Source organism: Podarcis muralis, chromosome 4, assembly GCF_964188315.1.
Source record: "Podarcis muralis chromosome 4, rPodMur119.hap1.1, whole genome shotgun sequence".
NCBI lineage: Eukaryota > Metazoa > Chordata > Lepidosauria > Squamata > Lacertidae > Podarcis > Podarcis muralis.
In genome coordinates this window covers 54985466-55005291 of record NC_135658.1, presented here as the reverse complement: position 1 = coordinate 55005291, position 19826 = coordinate 54985466, and the positions used below count along the sequence as shown (strand labels likewise).

General features: G+C 41.7%; 1 protein-coding gene and 1 non-coding gene across 3 annotated transcripts in view; both read left to right on the top strand.

Annotated features, from left to right (window-relative positions):
- Positions 1–19826, top strand: part of KCNJ6 (potassium inwardly rectifying channel subfamily J member 6) — a 102103-nt gene that overhangs the window by 35848 nt on the left and 46429 nt on the right. The window contains exon 2 of one of the 2 annotated variants that reach the window (XM_028727163.2): positions 5429–5499. The exons of the other annotated variant lie outside the window; for it this stretch is intronic. Within the exon in view, the coding sequence (XP_028582996.1) occupies positions 5475–5499 (25 nt within the window). The 5' untranslated portion in view covers positions 5429–5474. The remainder of the gene's footprint in view (positions 1–5428; positions 5500–19826) is intronic. 2 annotated transcript variants of the gene reach the window in all.
- On the top strand, positions 11445–11520 carry TRNAI-GAU (transfer RNA isoleucine (anticodon GAU)). Its single transcript has one exon. It is a non-coding gene; the product is annotated as a tRNA-Ile (tRNA).

Here is a 19826-nt window from a genome sequence, read left to right as displayed (position 1 = left end):
TATGAGGGGGCGGGGAACCTAATAGCCTAGCCAGAATCTTCTCCTACTCAAATAGGGCTTTACTTTCTACAGCTGTGTGTAGGCTATTGCTGAGTAAGACATAATGATGACCGTTGCATTTGCCTACACACCATCACTGAGCATTCTCTATCAAATTTGTTGTAAGTAAAGTGTTTAAGGATATCTTGAGCTTGAAAGCTGCTATATAACGTGAAACTCTATTATTCTCTCCTGATAGCATATCAAGCATAACACCATTCCCATGCAGTTTAAGAAGCAATTTAAAAATCCCAAGACAGTGTTCTGTGCACTAAAATTTCACAGGCGTCTCTCTTCCTGCTACAAACCACATCAAATTAGAAGCTAGTGGTTGAATTCATATTGCCAAAGAGAACATCCATGGAATGACAGGGCATTTGCATTAAAATTCCTTTGGAAAGTAACTAAACTACATACTGATTGTAAAACATATATTCATTCCCACACCTTGAAATTCCCAAACAGTAGTCAGTTGAGGGAATATCGTTCAGAAGCTTTAGGGCTGCATGTTTACAAGGCAACTTCCAGCTGTTTAGAGCATCTCTAGATGCTGGACAAATCCTATCATGACAGATGTATCATTTTATGCATTATCTAACCAATCCTTCTACACAACCTGCATGGCAGTAAATCTCACTGAAATCAACAGGATTGCATGGTGTGGATTGTAGTCACAGTGTCCTAAATTGCTCATTCTGAAGTAAGAAGAAAGCTTTATATTCTTGCAAATAATGTCATTGTTTTACATACTTCAGCTTTACATTGCCGTCACGATGGTAAAGTGGGCTTATGTCATCTTTGCCAGTATAAACAGTGGAGTAATGAGTAGGTGTTAGGAAAAAATTATTTTATCTCTGCATGGCACTAGTTAAATTGTTGCTGGAATAATACATTCTGTATTAGCAAGCACAGTTTGAAAAAGAATGTTGGAATATGGGGCTGAGAAAAGAAAACAGTTGCATGAATAAAATGTTGAAGAAGGCTTGTGCTGAGAGAATGAAGGAGCTTGGTATTTTTAAATGCTGTTAAATATTGTTAAGTGAGCTTACTGGGTAATGCTGAAAAACATAGGAAGGTGCCTTTTACTGTTAGTGCATCTTGCACAGTCTTTTTCACACTGACTGAAAGTGGTTTTTCAGGGTTCCAGAAAGTGGCCTTTGCCAGCACTCCCTGGAAATGCTAGGTATTAAAGTTGGAATTTTCTGTGTGCGAACCATGTGCTTGTCTACTGCAAATACTGTGTGTGAACCATGTGCTTGTCCAGCAAATACTGGACTGGGAATGTTATGCTTGCTGTTAAACAAGGAATTCACCCAGGATAGGCTTAAGAGCTCTGTAGTGGGAAGAAACACCTGCTTCCCATAATCCAATATCAACTGCAATGTGCTTCATTTAGAATGCTACAGTCACATGGATGTAGTCATGCTACTGTGAATAGGATATGCCCAGGCAAGCATTCTGCAAGTGGTTAAGAGCCTGAGCTACAAACCAGGAAATCCCTGGTTAATTCTCACCTCAGCTATAAACTCACTTGGTGAGAGATCCAGCATGCACGTGAAACTCCTGAGCTTGTGCAATCTAGGGAAAGCAGCCTGAAACACTGCCATCAATGTGTGGGACATGTTCACTGAGAGATCTCGGGGTACACTGGACCCAGCCTTTGATCAAACTGACAAAAACTTTATTGCAAGCTTACATAGGGAGCAGTGTTTTATTTCTTTTCATTGATAAGTTGTTGAAATGAAAATATTGAGCGTCTCCAAGTCAGAATCTTCATAAATGATTGTGCAGTTTAAATTTCCAACAGCTGAATGAAATTAAAGATCTGATAGCCAAACAACTTTTATCTGACATTCATTTACTATGCTGGAAAGCTCAATCGCTGCTGTGCTCAAGGATTTATGAAGGAAATCTTAATTATTGCCTGTAAATGTAAGAAACAAGCTTACCACATAAAACATTCCTGAGGAGTGATGAGATTGATATAAATTCCGCAGTAATGTCAGTGTCTCGTGAGTAATGCCCCCTATTCCAGGCAACTCTTTGTAACATTATAATGAAGCTACCCACAATATCGTTGCAGCAAAACATACTTTTTGTCTTCATAAAAACAGTCCACCTTCTAAATCTGTCTGAACATTATCAGGCCCATAACCAGGAGTCAGCACCATAGGGCTCCCAGGAGGACCCACTGCTTGAACCACACAGGCCCTCTGGTCCTTTCAGTACTCGACAAAAGAAAACTAGCAGCCATCCATCAGAGCAAAGAAGAGCATACTGAATCAGGCCAAAGTCTCATCTAGTCCAGCTTCCTGTTTTTTCACTGTGGCAACCAGATGCCTATGGGAAGCCTGACAGCAAGACCTGACAGCAACAGCACTGGAGCCCAGGAGGTCATGGGCGCTGCCTGTCACTTTAATTCCCCCATTATGACTCTGGGAATTAATGTAGCATTGCTACACCATGGCTCTGTTTTGGTGCCCCAGAGGCATTGTGGGGGAATTAAAATGGCAGCTGCTATCAGCAGCACTTGCTAACTAGACCACCTTTTCACTACTGTGCCTTCTGTTGTCTACCTTGAGGGATGTTTACCATCATGAAGGAGCCCCATCAAGTCTCCAGTTAGAAAGATCTATGCCTTTATTTATCACTATTGATGCAGCAATTGAACAAGAATTACAACATACCCATGCCCTTCTGTATTTTCAATACAGAGAATGTCATCGTTTTTTTTAAAAAAAACCAAACACTTTAATAGTTTACATCACTGTTTACTCTGTGTTCTGGACTTTAGCCAAAGCAAGGAGGGTCACCCCATTGTACTGAATCTGAGTCTAGGAATGATAATCCCACTGTATTCACCCACTGCCCCCCGTGGGAAAACTACCACGGAAAAAGAATCACACTGAAGTGCAAAAACCACACTGATGGAAGCAGAAGACTTTTCCTGCTTGGGCAGCAGAGCAAAGAACACTTTAAAAATGTTTCAGACAGACACAGTGCAAATACTTCTTCTGCTCTGTATCCACAGGTCAGACAATCAATACATCCAGCAGTTACTTGATGCTTATAACATGGCAGGAAAAGGTGTGTGCAGTGTATTTCATGCATCATAATGCACACAATTCTTCCTCTCTCTGTAAGAGGCCCTATGTTTTTTGTCCAGTTCTCCTTACATGCATATCTTTCTCAAATCCCTGAAGGTTTTTCCATTCTGAGACAGCATTTTTCAGGTTCATTCCTCCACCAGTATTCCCACACAGTGAGAAAACAATACATCACAACCAAGACTTTGTTTTGTAACAGAGCAAAGGTTTTTTATAAAGTGAATCTCATAATAATGTACAAACATGACTCCCAGAATTCTGACAAGGAAATGGGTTACAAGGAAGGTTTCTGTCTTTGGTGGATATTGCTGAGCTGGTTTTGTTTCCATTCTTTGCTTACAGTGAAACATTTTGCTCCTAAGGGGCCAGGCTTCTCTTCAGCAAACTTTCTGGGGGCATGTGGACAGATGTGTAATGTTGTCTTTCTTTTGAATTGTGATTTTGCATTGAAAGGAAACTTCCCCCTCCCCACAGTGAGGGTGCTGGGGTTTTTTGGGGGGGGCTGTGTACCCACTGCCAAACATCTCCTTGCATAGTGAAAAGGGAACTCCACAAAAATTCAACACAGCCTATTGTACTTCATTTCCACTTTTCTTGGGAATACTTCATTCCTACTCAATTTAGAGATCTTTAAATTTGGAGAATTTGAGACTCCCTGTTTAGTTTTGTAATCTTTACAGTGAAAGGAGCCCATATCCTTATAAACCAAGCACACATTGTCCCGGAAATACTGTCGGCAAATTGCATTTGTTGCTCTGTCCCACCAACAGTGATCTATATGAGAACAATAAAACATGAAAACAATAAACCCAGGTTCCAGGTGTGCATACTTCTTCTTCTTTGTTTCCCAGTTCAAGAGTATTTTAATGCAGCAAACAAATGAGCAAAAGAGAAGAAAGGTTGGGTGCAGTGAATGTTCTATTGTGTACCACTTTTTTTAAAAAAAAAAATGATTCGTCACTTTCAGTACTTTGGTTATGTTTTCAGATAATAAGCCACCCACGCAAGCTGCCATATTAATTGAATTGCCCTTATAAACAAAGCACTGTCATGGGGAGTGCCTTTCAAGAGGAGAAAGGCTTTCTCCCCCAACATAAACCTGACAGAACAGTATAATTACTGAAGCTAAACTAATATCCATATCTGCTCGGCTTCTGTGTTAAAAGATAAGAGCAAACCAGAGATTAGGGAATGAGATCCCAAAAGGAAAGCTGGTTAACAGGAAGGGGGAAAAACCCTAGACCCTTCTGAAAAGGTTTTACTGTTTTTAAAGATGCAGGCAATGCCATTTGTTTCTCCTGACTCACAAAATGGTCTGGAGACACCTGGTGTAATTCAAAGTGGTTCTGGCCCTGCAAGCTTCCTGCATAACATGATGTTAGTGGGGGGGGGGTTTAAAAAGCAGTATCCGTATCATACATTTAAATCCCTTTTATTCCACTTTTAACAGTCATGACTTTCAGGCCAACAAATCCTGGGAACTGTATTTATCACCGAGGTACTGCTCCAAACACCCCCAAAAAATCAAAGTTCCCATGGTTCTTGAAAGGGGTAGGAGGAGCCATGACTGTGAAAGTGATATAAAAGTAATTTAAATATATGGAATGGATGTGAAAATAGAGCATGGTACAAGTGTAATAAATAAATGTAAAAAGGTAGATGACAGAGTAAAATACACCACAGCCTTAGACCACAATCACACCATACATTTAAAGCACACTTCAAAAACGATTTTCTATCCCCCAAGAATTCTGGGAGCTGTCGTTTCTTAACGGTGCTGAGACCTGTTGAGAGACCCCTATTCCCCTCCCAGAGCCACAAATACCAGAGAATTTGACCATCAATTCCTCTTCACAGGGAACTCTAGGAATTGTAGCTCTCGGAGGAGAATAGGAGTCTCCTAACAACTCTCAGCACCCTTTAGAAACTGCAGCTCCCAGGATTTGGGGGGCGAGAGCCGGGAGTGCTCACAAAGGTGTCATGGTGCTTTAAATGTATGGTGTGAATGTGGCCTTACTTCCATTCACTGTGACAAAGATTGTTTAGAAAAGGGATTATAACCCAGTGGCATAGTTCTTTTTTAGCATGCAAAAAGCCCACATTCAATCCTTGGCATCTCCAGGCAGGGCAGGGCAAGGCATGTCCGCTGTCTGAAGTCCTGGAGAGTTATGTTGCCGGTTAGTGCAGATGATACTGAGCCAGATGGACCAAGGGTCTAACTCAGTATAAGGCAGCTTCCGGTATGCATATATTATTTTTTATTATTTTGTTTCTTTCTCTAGGAGAAGCTCGAGAGAGAGAGGGAGAGAGAGAGACAGAGACAGAGAGATGGCCAAATTGACAGAGTCAATGAGTGAGTACAAATAGGAAGTTCAACTTCTTGGCTTTTTCTGCCCATTATTATTATTATTATTATTTAGAAAAGATTCCTTCCTGCAGGCAGTCTTCATCCAGCTTCTACTTCACTCTCACTTCCATTAAATGAATCAAGCCTCCCCTCACAAAGGCTGGCATCCTCTCAGTTATATGTGTGCTGTGACTAAATTCTATAATGATAAAAAGTTCTGGAGTTCAAAGATATGTGGGAGTCACATCTCCTCATCCAAAATGGCTGTAGCTACAAAATAGTTAGCAGTGAAGTCACTCTGACACATTCACAGAATACCTACCAGTATCTGTACTGGGGATGCAACATTGTGCAATCAAATAGGATGGGATTCCCTTTCCTCTACTCACCAAGCAGTCTCTGTGCACCCCATATCTTCTCAGGAGGGGGTGCACAGGGATTTCAGGGGGAGTCCTGCTTCTTCAAGTGGAAGTCCATTGTGCAATTGGGTCACCACAATTTGATATCATCCACTGTAATGAATCTGCAGTACCAGAGCAAAACAGTCACAATACATGTTCTGGGACTTCTTTTTTCTGGGACCTGGTTCAAATTCACTATAAATGACCTTGGTTTATATTATTTTTTATTACTTTAATGCATGTGTCATTCTAAGGATGGGGAAGAAATTCCATTCAAGTCTCATTTGAAGGCAAACCTATCAAATTCACACTTGCTGAAGCAATATGTGAACTGAAACACATCTAACTTTCAAAATTCACACTTACCTGAATTTTGTTGTTCAGTTCTCCAACCAAACAGTATTTACAAAAATGCATAATTAGGGGGAGGGATGCATAAAAGTGATTATATTGGTGTAAATAACACAAAAATGCATTATATTAGGGGAGGGTGCTTGCAAAAATGTGTACTTTAGTTAAAACAGCATATTAAAATGGGTTTGAGAAATTCACACTAAAGGATGCTGATTATTTTCAAGAGGATTTTCGCAAATTGATGCAAAATGTAGAGAACTGAGAAACAGAGAGAGCTGAAATTGACAGATTCTTCCAACCCTTTTCACCACACTGCAGTGAAACATAGAGCTATTAGCGTCACAGACAAAAAAAAAAAGATGTTTCACAGTTGATGGGTGCCTTAGTGAGAACTTCTTTGTCTTCATTCCATCCTGAAAATTTCAGGATGACTGATAGAACTCACAGAGCTGTGCGTCTCTATTGTATGAAACAAGAAGAGCAAAATCTCAAATGAGAAGTGTTTTGAATTAAGTTAAAGCCAATTTGCAATGACGGGATGTGTGAGAGAACTGCGGAATGACTGAAGCTAGACAAGCATTCATATCATTCATATCGGCAAGGTGCTGCTTCAAAGATAGCAACACAGGCAAAATGGGGGAAACAGATCCCAAAGACAGGACTTAACAAAGGTTTTTTGTTTTTCTTTGCAAGGCAAGAGCAGTCCTAAAACCACTTAAGCCATTGAAGCTGCACAGAAGTTAATGCAGCTCCACTGATGCACACAGTCTCAGAATCACTCTCTAAATTGTGGCATTTAGAAGGTAATTCAGTTGAAACATTAGCTTTTGCCTGAACACGTTGAGCTCTTGCTTTCAGCATGTTATGTTCAAGCTGTTAACTTCTCTTTGGAACTGAGCTAGAACACAGAGTGATTTTTAACAATCATTTTTACTCCTTGCAAAAAGCACCCTCCCCTTCTTGAAGATTCCTCCCCCCCCCAAAAAAAAAAGACTGTAAAGAGCGGGGAGGAAAGTAGTCACAGCATGGCAGCCCTTCCTAACAATCACCATTCAGAGTGAAGCAAAGCTGTTCCTTTATTCTGAATTGACTTTGCAATGTCACCATGCAACCAAATCTGACAAGCTAAGTCTATGTGGTGCCACAGCAAACTTTCATGCAATATTCTGAATGTATTACAATTTTCCCAACTTTATTACTTTTACAGGGACATCAAAAATATTGGATTTTGGTCACAGAAGATAAATGAAGCAAGACAAATTATATGGTAACTTGGTGAAAGTTTCAGGAGGAATGATTTTGAAAGAAGCCTTTTTGATATGCAGAACAGCTGCTCACTGTGGATTAGTGCAGAAGTATAATCATTATGCAAGCTCTGACTCGGAGATAATATGAGCTGAAAGATACTCGTGAATCGATAGCAGCAAAAATTTTCCTCATAAGAACTGGTGACTAAAGAGCAGTTTTCCCACTGCACTTTAAATACATATAGAAAACTTGTCTGCGTGATTTAATACTCCTGGCAAGAACAAACAAGCATCACGGCAATTTATTACAGATTTTATAAAAATGATAAACCATATTCACTTTAATAACCTGAATTGGAATAACACTTTTCCCCATCACAAGATTCTACCTTGCTATGTTGCTTCTGTCATGCCAGTTCAAGTTAGGAGTATATTCGGCTGGTTGGCATGTTTCAGTGCTAAGAGTGATATTGAAAGCATATCAAGATCATTAAAACGGCAGCTGATGAGTTGGATGCAGAGCTAGTCATGCTTAGATTCATTTATTGCAATGGTCTAAGCATGATTAAGTCTAGATCCAACCCAACGTGTATATTTGAATTCTATCTGCATAACATTTTCATGTCAATGCCCATGACTAATTGAGAAAAATTAAGGGTTGGATCCAGTGCTGCTCAAATGGTGTTCTACTCCCATGATGCAATTTCCCCTTCCTCTCCTCTGCCCACATTCCCCCAAAATCTTCTCCAGTCCCCTAACTCTCTGAAATACATCTTGAGGGGACGCAGGGGAGAGCAGAGAAGAAGGAAATTCTGTTGTGCGTCGAGGTCTCCAAGACACCCCAAATAAGAACACAATGACACTTGATTTTTGTTTAAGGTTTTTGGCATAATTTTGGCCAGAACTTTATTAAAAATACAGCAATGTGAGTAGTTGCTTAGGCATTGGTAGCGACTAACTGACCCCGCAGGGGACAGCTCTGACATTCGCACTCCCTGCGAAGTCAGCAAGGGTAAGTCACCTGGGGAGAGAGACGGGACTGGGAACCATGCCTCACCTCTCCACAGAATGCTCCCAGGGGCTTGCGTGGCCCTAGCCCCTTGCCAGGGGGTTCAGACAAAAGCATGGTGAGCCCCTGGGTTCCTTTAATGGAAAACCCTTGCAGCAGCATTTTGGAGGGGCAGGCACAGCCAAATCCATACCCCTCCACCAACCAATTCCCAAACCAATGCCTAACCACAACCTTACAAGTTGTGACGATTTGCTACGCAGTAGGCAAAAACCAAATGGCACCAGCCAATCAGCCAAATGGACAAAATTCCTACCAGGCCCCTGCCCCAAAGCAGACGACCCCATGACAGGCATAGCAAGGCCAAGCAAACAGCCTAACATTAGGGAGGGAGGGCGGGTGATCCGAAGCACGCAGCGAAAGAGGAAGCTTGTCACTGTGTGCAGTGTATTTAACAAACAGGGCTGTCAATCAATAAATGGCAACATATAAATCCCCCCAGTAACAGCCCGCCCCTGCTTAAAGATGGCCAAACTCTTTTGCCCAGCAACAGTGAGGTGTCTTGTCAGCCCCCACCGCAACACGTGCTCTCCATGAGAGAGAACACGCTTTGTAAAAGTGGGAATGTGTTGTGTCAGCAGGGTGGCAGCGCTGGATACAACCCCGACTTTATACATAGAATCAAATATAAGAGTTGATGGAAATCAAATTAAAATATCAGGAGTCTCATCTTCAATTTTATCACAAGCAGATACCAATATGTACAACATTGTGCCTCCAGGTGTTATTGGTACAACTGCCATAATTCCTGACCATTGACCATGCTAGCTGGACCAACACAAAACTAGATGTGATTCACCCAGCCTAATTATCTCTGTCTGGCTGCTGCTGTTGTTGTTGTTACTGTTGTTGTTGTTTGCTTGGATATATAGATAGACAGATATTGATATATTTAAGATATTTTAAAAATCTCTTTAACTTTTCATAATCCAAACTGGCGACAGCAGATCATTGAAATCTTGACAGATTTCAAGATTTAAATTTACTGTTTTCAGGTTATGAAATAATAACAGCAACAACAACAACAATTTAAATCTCACCCTTCCTCCCAAAAAGCCCAAATAAGTGTGATAATTTAAATTATTGGTTTGATAATTCAAGCAGAATAATGACTTTGCCAGCAAGTGATATATGCAGAATTTATGCAACCCAAGTTTCAAATTCAAAGGAAGCAGCTATTAAAATAGCTGATGTGATGGAAGCACAAGTCTCAATTAAGCACAGTTTAATTCTCTCCCCTCCCTGCCCCCTTGAATTACTGTATTATTTATTGGATTTTTTTTAGAAGGTCAGAATGTCATTCTAATGGGGCAAAGTTTTGCAATGTGGTCAAATCTTTTTTTATATATTAAAAAATCACATTTTGGTGGCTAAAAACCTTGTGTAAAGATTACAGTTTTAAATTAAGCCAGTATCCCGTGTTACTATAGAAACCCCCATTTATGACATGTTTGCAGGCAAAAAGTCAAACGATGCATTTTAATGAGGGAATCGGGAGAACATTCCTTCTATGGAGAAATTTATTTTTTAAAAAGCAACACAGAATTTCTTAATGATGTGGGAAAAGCAACCTAATTAATAGTCCTGTAAAAGTGACATTAAATCCTGAAATGACATGTGCCATGTTAATTTTAAACAGTAGTCTCCACCTTGCAGATTATGTCTTAGGTACTGCAGGAGGTTGATGGATTGAGAAACATGTTTCCATGGAGATATATGCTGCTTTGCTGGTATTCCCTACAGAAAGTAAAGGGTTTCTTTGCCCCCTTCTCAGTTAGACAAATTAGCTATATATAGCAAGAGATGTTAGAAAACTGAAAACAGCAGTCTGCTGGGGGGGGGGGGGAGTGGAAAACTAGCATTTATGAGTCAAAAGAAGCACCACGTAACAGACTTGTTCAGGAGGATGGAGCAAGGAAAGAAGTATATATCATTTATTTATAAGCCATTTCTTCCTTCTTGAATGAAGAACAGCAGCAGAGGAAAGGCAGCTTTGCCTAAGAGAGCATTGCAGCTGCCAGTGGTTTATTCTGCATGAGCTGGTTTATAGCTGGAAGCAACGCTAACAGCTAAAAACTTCTCAAGTGGGTAAAGAAACAATGGAATGGCCTGGGGAGCAGAATTATCCATGTAAATCACAGCTTAAGTTCGAAATGCAAGCACAGCCTCCGCCCCGCCCCCCTCATCCTGGAATTTTTGTTTCCAGCATTCTATGAACAATGGGTTGCAATCCTAAACCAACTTATTAGGAAATCTCTTCATGAACACAGTGGGGCTTATTCCTGAGCATTTGTCGGTTTTACTTGTTACATTCATACCCCCCCCCTTTTTTTTGTCCAAGAAGCTCGAGGTAGCATACATATTTCTCTTCCTCTCCATCTTATCCTCACAACAACCCTGTGAGGTAGATCAGGCTGAGAGGCAGTGCCTGGCCCAAGGTCACCCAGTGAGTTTCATGGCTAAGTGGGGATTTGAACTCGGATCTCTCCTAGTCTGACACTCTAACCACTACACCACACTGGCTGCTAGCTGCATCTAAGTCCCATGACTAATTCATGGCTAAGATGCCCCAATGATTTCAAAGGGACCTGACTTAGACTGAATTCAATACAGCACCACCACCACCCCAGCATCCTTTTTAGTGTGCACTAGCAGGGAATGCCTAGCACTGCCTGGGAATTAAAAGAAAACCCCTATAATTGTGTTTTAAAACAGATAATGTAGTGTGTGCGCACCATTCCCAAGACTTTGTGTGCTGGGGGGAGATGGGCTTTAAATGTATAGTGCGTACACAGCCTTAGAAACATGAGAAGGAAATGGCCTTATACCAAATCAGACTGTCAATCTCTTGAGTTCAGTATTCTCTGGATTGGACTGGCAGCACCTCTCAGCTCAGTTGGTTAGAGCATGGTGCTGATAACGCCAAGGTTGCAGGTTCGATTCCTGTCTTGGTACAGACACATATTCCTACATTGCAGGCAGTTGGATTAGATGACCCTTGTGGGCCCTTCCAACACTACAATTCTATGTTTCTATGATTCTGCAGGGTCTCAGACAAAGGCCTTTCCTAGTCCTGTCTGGAGATGTCAGCAGTTGAACCACAGACCTTATGCACAAAAAGCATGTGCTGTACAACTGAGCGAAAAGAGTGAGGGAGAAACTGTGAGGCTGCCTCCTTAGTGGGTATTTCAGGTCAGCAATAGTCACTGTAGGAGAAGCAATGGAGATTAGTGGGAGGGATAAAGGTACCATGAGTCTCCCTTTCTCACTCTCATCCAAAGGAAAGGATGCAAATAACAACGACACAGATTTTTTTATCTAGACTTTTCTTATGTCCAGGTACAACAGGTAACATATATTCAAAATGTCCCGTTGTTTTATATAGTCTCTTGTTGTTTCAAACATTAAAAAATATTCCTATACTTCCTTGTAGAAAGTAATGTTCTGCTCAGAGGGAAGATCACAAAATGAGGTTACCACACACACACACACACACACACACACACACACACACACACACTTTTCAGTAAGACACTTTTGAAGAAACCCTTAAATTTGGCTGTTTCCAAAGAGATAGACAGAGCCGAAATCCAAATGTACACAATAAGAGGAAAAGCACTGCATCTGCATAAAAATAGCAGCAGTTTGCATAATGTGACATGTTGGCATCATCTTGGCACAGAATTTAAGCTTTCTCGAGGCAGAGAACTACCAGCCCTTGTGTCGGGTTGTGGAAGTGGGAATTATGAGGTCTGCCAGTTGAACAAATACTTGATCAGGGAAATCATCATCAATTATTTGATCAGGAGCTGTTCCAGAGGAGTAAATTGGCTGAAAGCAAAGGTTTTACAGCAATAGCAGTAGATGGGGGGGGGGAGGGAGGGAGAGAGAGAGAGAGAGAGAGAGAGAGAGAGAGAGAGAGAGAGAGAGCGCTGAGGGATTTAAGGTCGGGCTTTTTTCTGATAAGAAAATGTTTGAGTATTTAACTGTGCCATGAACCCATCTGGGACCCAGGACTTTAAAAACAGGCACGCCGAATTGCAAGACACCACTGAGAAAAATCACAGCATTTCCATTCCCAGAATCAGCTGTTAGGCAACGTGCTATATTAGGCTCTGTCCGTTTGGTAAAGGAGACATATCAGTATGTCCCCACAGTGTCACTTCCCAGGAAAGAGTCAAAAGAAAATAAATATATCACCAGCCCGAATCTGGATGTGATGTGTGATGCCCGCCCCCCTCAAACCAATGAGCATCCTCCATGAATGATCAACAGGAGGTAGAGAAGATTGCTTTTCTTTAAAGCAAAGGAGTTCTAAAACCAGCTCAGATGCCTATGGATTCTTGCAATGCCACTTGGGAGCTGTAGTGCCGGGGCTGGTGAGCTGGCAGTGGCACCTTGCCTAAACATCTGTGCAACAATCCTGTGTGTCATGAATCCTGGCAGCCCAGCTTGTGACTGCCTGGTGGAACCTGGAGGAAGAGATGCCCGCAACTCCAGCAGCATTGGCAGAAGCAGCCATCTCACCCACCAGGCATCAGATGGCAGCTTCCCACACTCACCCCAGATAAAATGTGCGTGCGCCACTCATTCCCCCAGTTACGAACCAAGTAAGAGTGACAAAATTTGTTTGCAAATTTCACCAGCCTCTCCAGTTAATTCATGGCTCAAGAAGCACTCATACAGCAGGCATCCACGGTGTAGAAACGAAAGAAGGACTGCCATCCCGATGTCTTTTCCCCACTACAAGCCCAGAGAAAGTTATTAGAAGGGTGACCTTTATTGAACTCTCATAATTAGGAATCAATTTTGAGTTCTTGCCTATTTGGGGTCATTAGAATTTGTAATCTGTCATGTAGATTGTTCTTTGGATGTGAAGTATTGACTGGCTAGATAAAGAGAATAGACAGAAGTGTGGGCAGTTCCCGCTTCAAAATCATTGTTCGTGGGCAGTAGCCACTTTCCAATTGTTTCAAGGTTTAATTTATCTTCCTTATAAAATCCAGAAAGCTAATCTTTGGCAGAGGCGATAAAATGCGTGAACCATTTATTTTCTGTGTAAAGGTATCTGGAAACAAAGGGGGAGAGATGCATGCATTTGTGTTTGGTGTGTTCCTAAGACTTCTTGTGCTGGTTATAGGTTTTAGTGGGGAAATAACAGTGTGTTTAAGAGCTGAGCGAAATGGGCAGTTTCTTGGGCAGCGAAGAAAGAAACTAGCTGGGCACAATAAACCTATTTGTAAATAGTCTGTTAAGAACCCATACATTTAAGAGTTCCTGTTGTATCCTTCCAGTAGGGATTGTATTATGCTTCCTATCCTAGGAAGTGAGTTTAGGATGGGGCACACCACAACACCACAAACCATATTAGTTTAGTGTTGATTTTCAATCATCTTTTTGAGCTACCAACATACTTGGTGCTATGTATGCCATGCTGAGCTGCATGCATTGAGAAAATAAAAAAATTAGGCCTTAGTTACAGCCTGGGGGCCAACCAACTAACTACAGTGTGCAGAGCAGTTTCCCCAAAGCTTGTTGACTAGAACCCCTCTAGGTATATGCTTGTTGACACTCTCAAAGGACAAAAAATAATGTTGCAAGCCTTAGTGATCAGGTTTTACATAATTCCTATCCGGATATATATCTACTAGTTCCTGCTTACATTGTGTTTTCAATTCTGAGCTTTTGGGCAAGAGCAGTATTGCACAAAACCTCAATATTATTTTTTTTAAAAAAAAAACTTTTAAGAATGAAAAGGCTGATATACGTACAGCAAATATGCCTCCAGCATACAGGAGTTAGTGGAAACTTACACACCGTCATCATTTGGACCACCAAAAACAAAATGTCCGGGTGGTGCTCAGGCAAGGAGCAAACAGGAGGGTATGTGGCCATAGAGAACACTGATCGAGAACAACACCATATATATATATATGGTGTACACTGATCGAGAACATCACCATATATATATGATGTTCTCGATCAGTGTTCTCTATGGCCACATACCCTCCTGTTTGCTCCTTGCCTGAGCACAACCCGGACATTTTGTTTTTGGTCACACACACACACACACACCACTTAAAATATTTTAAAATCTCTCAGCAGTTTACATTAAAATAATAAGAAATAGAATAACATTTAATCAGTACTTTTTTCTGGGGGGATGCAGGGGTATGCATACCAACATTTTGTGAATCTAAGTTTGGCCTCATTGAGGGGCAGTATTTCATTATGAGTAGGAGAATGAGAGTAACCCTAAACTTTTTTGGGGGGGGAGGACTGCATTTAAAAAACTTTCCTAAATATTTGATAAAAATGAAGAAGAAATAATTATCACAAATAAAACGGACAAAAAAGGAAGAGTTAGCATCCAGAATAGCTTGGGTAAACATAGAAGTTTTAAAGAGGTGTAATTACTGTTTCCATCTCCTGAATTACCCGAGGGAGGACATTCCAGAGTCTGGGTGCTATAACTGAGAAGGCCCACCTCTGTGTTGTCACCAAGTGACAGTGAAGAACCACCCACCAAAACATTGTGTGACACTGTGCCCACACTTGCGCTGCCTGCAATTTGAAATTGGGTTTATTTTCCTTATTGGATTAGAACATGAACTTCTGGATTAAATGGGGGGTGGGTGGTTTGGACTGGCATTTTGATGAGGTAGATAATATGCGGACACAAAAAAAAAGAATAAACACATGAGTAGCAGAGAATCCACAATAAAGCTCAGCGTGGACAAGCCCTAAATGTTGCAAATAAAGCCCTTACTGTGATGCATCCTTCCATTGCCTAGAAGTAGACACCAGTGCCAGAGCTGACAGATCTCACCCTAGCCAAATCACTAAAGGAACACCCATTAACTTGCCAGTCCAGGGACTCCAGCCATTTGCCATGCTAAATGTGGTGCCTGCCCTGTTCTTCAAAAGAAAGGTTGGTTCATCATCCTGGCTCGTACTTACCGACGGCTTTTGCCTCTCATGCACCCATTGATTCCTGTGACCCCTGACTTGCCTTGTGTACCAATCTGATCTAAAATTAAAAGTCTTGTGGGAAACTGAAGTTGGGAGTTCCAGTTCATCACTTGCTGGGGGGAGCCAGGGCAGGAGGGGAAAAACTGGATCTACCAGTATTTTTACATAATCTTCCATGTCACACTTAAAAGGAATGATTCTAGTTCTAATCACTTCTGGGCTTTTTAAAAAAATAAAAAAGACAAGAAAAAATAATTCAGGGGCAACATGTTTAATATGACATTTTGGGACTTCAATAGCACTGATATTCTAGAAAGACTAAAGTGATACAACTTTCATCTAGAGAAAAGCAATTCAAAGCCTATAATGCATATTTGATTTTCTTTTTAACTCTGTAGCATTTCTGACAATATTGAATATCCACCCAAACTATCTATGGGGCCTAGTAGGATCATTTCAGCTGTAATGTGGCATGTTATTTGATGCTGCTGTGATGAGCATTTGATCTGTCCAATCTAGTAACTGCCGGTGGGGTGGGGTGGAGCTGCAGAGCTGCTGTTCTAACACTGGTGTTTCTGCAGCTTCCCTGAATGGCACTGGAGTGGCACAGAGGGCTGGTAAGGTCAGGTCTGCAGGGACACATCGGTGGAAGTGCCAGATTGGCTCCACCCATGTGCTCACGCAGCCCCAATTTCACCATTGCCCTAACCCCAGCCACACGTTCACTTGCAAAACTGCTTGCAGGTTGCGACCAAATGACCAAATCCTGTGTGCATTTGCTTAAAAGCTAATTTAGGAACCTTGCTTCCCAAAAATGTGCTTGGGATCAAGGGATTGCTGCCTTCGGATTGGTTTACGCTGTTGTCCCATGCTGAATCTAATTTTGAATTTTCCCTTTATTCTTCCTGTGATGCTCTTTGTTCTAGTGCTGCACCTTCTGTGACACACACAAAACAGTACAGGAATAATTAAGGGGAAAGAGTTATAAGAATTGGAGAGAGTAGGCTGGAATGCCATTTTTCACATGTAAATTTCCCCTGGATAAAGGCTCCAGCCTGATTCTTGAAATGAGAGTCTAAGGTCCTTATTCATGAGCTTGCGTCCAATAAAATGTTCTCATGCTGCTATTTCAAGTGGACAAGACAGCAGAGGCCACGATGTGCCTCACAATGCCTGTGCAGGTGACACAATATTGCTGCAAAATTAATGTGTAGTTGATATGATATTGAACTAGAACTTGGAGATAGAACATTCACCATAGGGCCAGGTGCAGATTGTACTAGCATGTCAGTGAATCCTAAACTTAGATGTATTTACAGTGCAATCCTGCGCACGTTTACTCACAAGAAATGGGGTCAACAGAGCCTGCTCCCAAGCCAGCGTGCACAGGATTGTATCTTTGACTTTGTGCCCTTCTGTTTAAACAAGAGTCCTCTTGTGGTGGCTAGCTGAATCGATTGCAAAATGTAATATTTGACTGCTGCCACATCAATGTAAGAAGCTGCTCAGAGAGAACATGGCATTAGTGATCACCAAAGACAGACACGTTTGCCTCCAAGGTCATGCCATGCGCATTTCTTTCTGTATACTCTTTTTAAAGAGCAGCTAAATTACTTCCTGAGAGTTTTTCTAGTGTTCTGCCTTGGTCTATCATTAGCCATTAGGCTTGGCTGCCTACTTTAAACAAAGTATTTGTCACAAAATCTTAGTGGCTCTAGCCGCTCTCAAGAAAAGAATGTAACACGACATTCCTTGCTAACTTTTATCATACCAAGACATTGCTGTCACGGCGCATATAACAGAGGACAGGTTTTTCATAAGGAGGGGTTATCTGTGGTGCAGTGGAGAGTGAATGTGGGGAAGCAGCTCTTGAGAAAGCAGGAATGATGATGTGATCTGTTGACACACCAGGGTAATTGATGGACTTTTAGTGCTCCGGCTAGTCAATGAGGCACTCATATTTTTCCATTCTTTGCAATAGATGGGCATAGAGAATAAGGGGAATGAGCAGGGGTTGGATACATCTTTTCTTTTCTTTGATTGCATTCCAATCTCAGATTAGCTGTTTAAACTGTAACTTTTTTGTAAGGTTTTTTCCCCCGTTTTGTTTTGGTTTTGCATTCCCAATGAGAAACTAAAGAGGTTGCATTTTAACTGACAAGAAACCTTTTGTTAAGGCTCAAGGTGTTTTAAAAGTTGCACCTATGCAATCAGAAGAATGTAGCAACAAGTTCAAAGGACCTTATTCCCAAGAACTATGGATAGCACTGCAGTCATACAATCCTAGTCAACTATGCATAGAATGACCTGATAAACTGGTCATTCTGCTATGTGCCGCTTCTATTTGTGGTGTGTGTTTCGGGGGGGGCAGGGGGAAGGGGAGATGTCAATACAGCTGCTTGCTTTTTTGGACTCCTCTTAGAGTGTAGCTATAGGGCTGTCATGATAAGCTACTGGGAACTTTAAAACACACGCACACACCTCTACAACACTGTAAGTTATATAACAAGCGGAAAAGGAGATCACAGTTCAGTGAGAATCTTTGAGAGGTACGTCAAGTAAAGCACCATACATTTTGACGGGATATATTTTGCAATCAGATATGTTTGTTATATACCCATGGCACCTTAAACTTGGGTAATTTGGACAAAGTAACTGCTTTTGGGTTGCTGGGAAATCTGGTTCATCCTGTGGGGGAGGGTGAAATATTTCAATAAAGTCAAATATTCCAGATAACAGGAAGTTAAAATTCTGGCAGTGTGAGCACATGAACTAATCTGGGCTCCATGTGAGCCGCTGTGTTCCCTTTGGCAGCGCAAGTGCCTAAGAGCATTAAAGGTAATACATTGTTGTAACTGACGTCCAAGCCTGCAGGAGCATTTGTTTAATTAGGCAGGAGAATGAGCAAAGCCAGAGAGATAGAGGCTGCTCTCTTAGATGGCTTGCCTGCTGGGTCTTGATATTTAGAATTGATTTTTCTCCTTTAATGAAAAGTTAAGCATTTTGTGAAAGGGGGAGAGCAGGGAGGGGAGGAAATTATATCCCCTCTCCCCTTGATTCCACAGCAGGCCATCAGTGGGCAGAGTGCTTATTCATATGCTTAGGGGGAAGCATTCATAGGCTGGTTCCTTCAGGAATTGCCTGCTTCTACATGCATCTCGTTGTATAATTTGAATGTAGATATGTGCCTTACAAAACCTAATAGCGGGACTAGGTCCATTGTGGTGCTGAATATTCTACATAACATGTGGTAGCTGGTTAAGCAGAGTTATTCAAGATCACATCTACCTAGAGAAAAGTCCCTCTGTGACTGCCTCTTTAGGGTTGGGTGCAGACCAAGGAATGTACAAATTCCAGAGGTAAAGAACATGGTTCTGCATATAATGTAGCATTGCTTGTTTCTGTGTTTTTTATATCCAGGTGTTTTATAGTCTAATAAGACTTATTAATTGATTGTCCAAATTATCTTCCGTGGAGAGGACACAGGGAACCTATGGAGAGATAGGCAGTCATACACACCTGCCAAACTCCATTTCAACTACAGGAAAAGCAACTGATGTATTTGACTTGTGCTGAGATCAGCTCATGCCAAAATGTTTTTCTAAATATACTCACACCCTTATTCCCTTTTGCTGGGGTGAAAATTACTATAGGGAACGTTGTTCTAAGGTTCAACAATGCATATAAGCCAGTGGTTCCCAATTAGCTAAGTACTGTGGACCCCTTTGTTTTTCAAAAGCCAACCCACAGAACCCCTACTTCGGAAAATTCTAATAGTTTCTATGGTCATTTTTGTTAGGCGAATGGTGTTGCAGACCCCCTGGGTGGGTTACCACCTGGGGTCCACTGTCCACCAGTTGGGAACCACTGAATTGTAATCAAACACATTTGTCCCTCCTTATAAGAAAAGGCAGCTTCAGAGTGGGAGAATTGAAACAGAGAAATGGTGGGAGAAAACAGGTCCTTTCATCCTATGCCTGTCTACCAATTCCCTGCTGCAGTTCCCTTCCCTCAGCTGTTGCTTTTTAAGTTTTTGCGAGATTCCAGGCTCACTTGTGGAACCCAGCAGCGAGGGGACCAGCTTGTGACATGCAGCACAGAGTGGAGGGTTGGGAAAGGGTCAAGCATCTCTCTGCTTCCCACTGCCCCCTCCCACTGCTGCTACCCCTTTGGAGAAGAGTCTGTCTCAGGGCTTTGCCACGTGTAGTCTATATATCATGTAGTTCCGACTTGCCCTTCAACAAGCACATATTGCAGCACAGGCTTAACCCTGGAAAGATGCATCTGGAA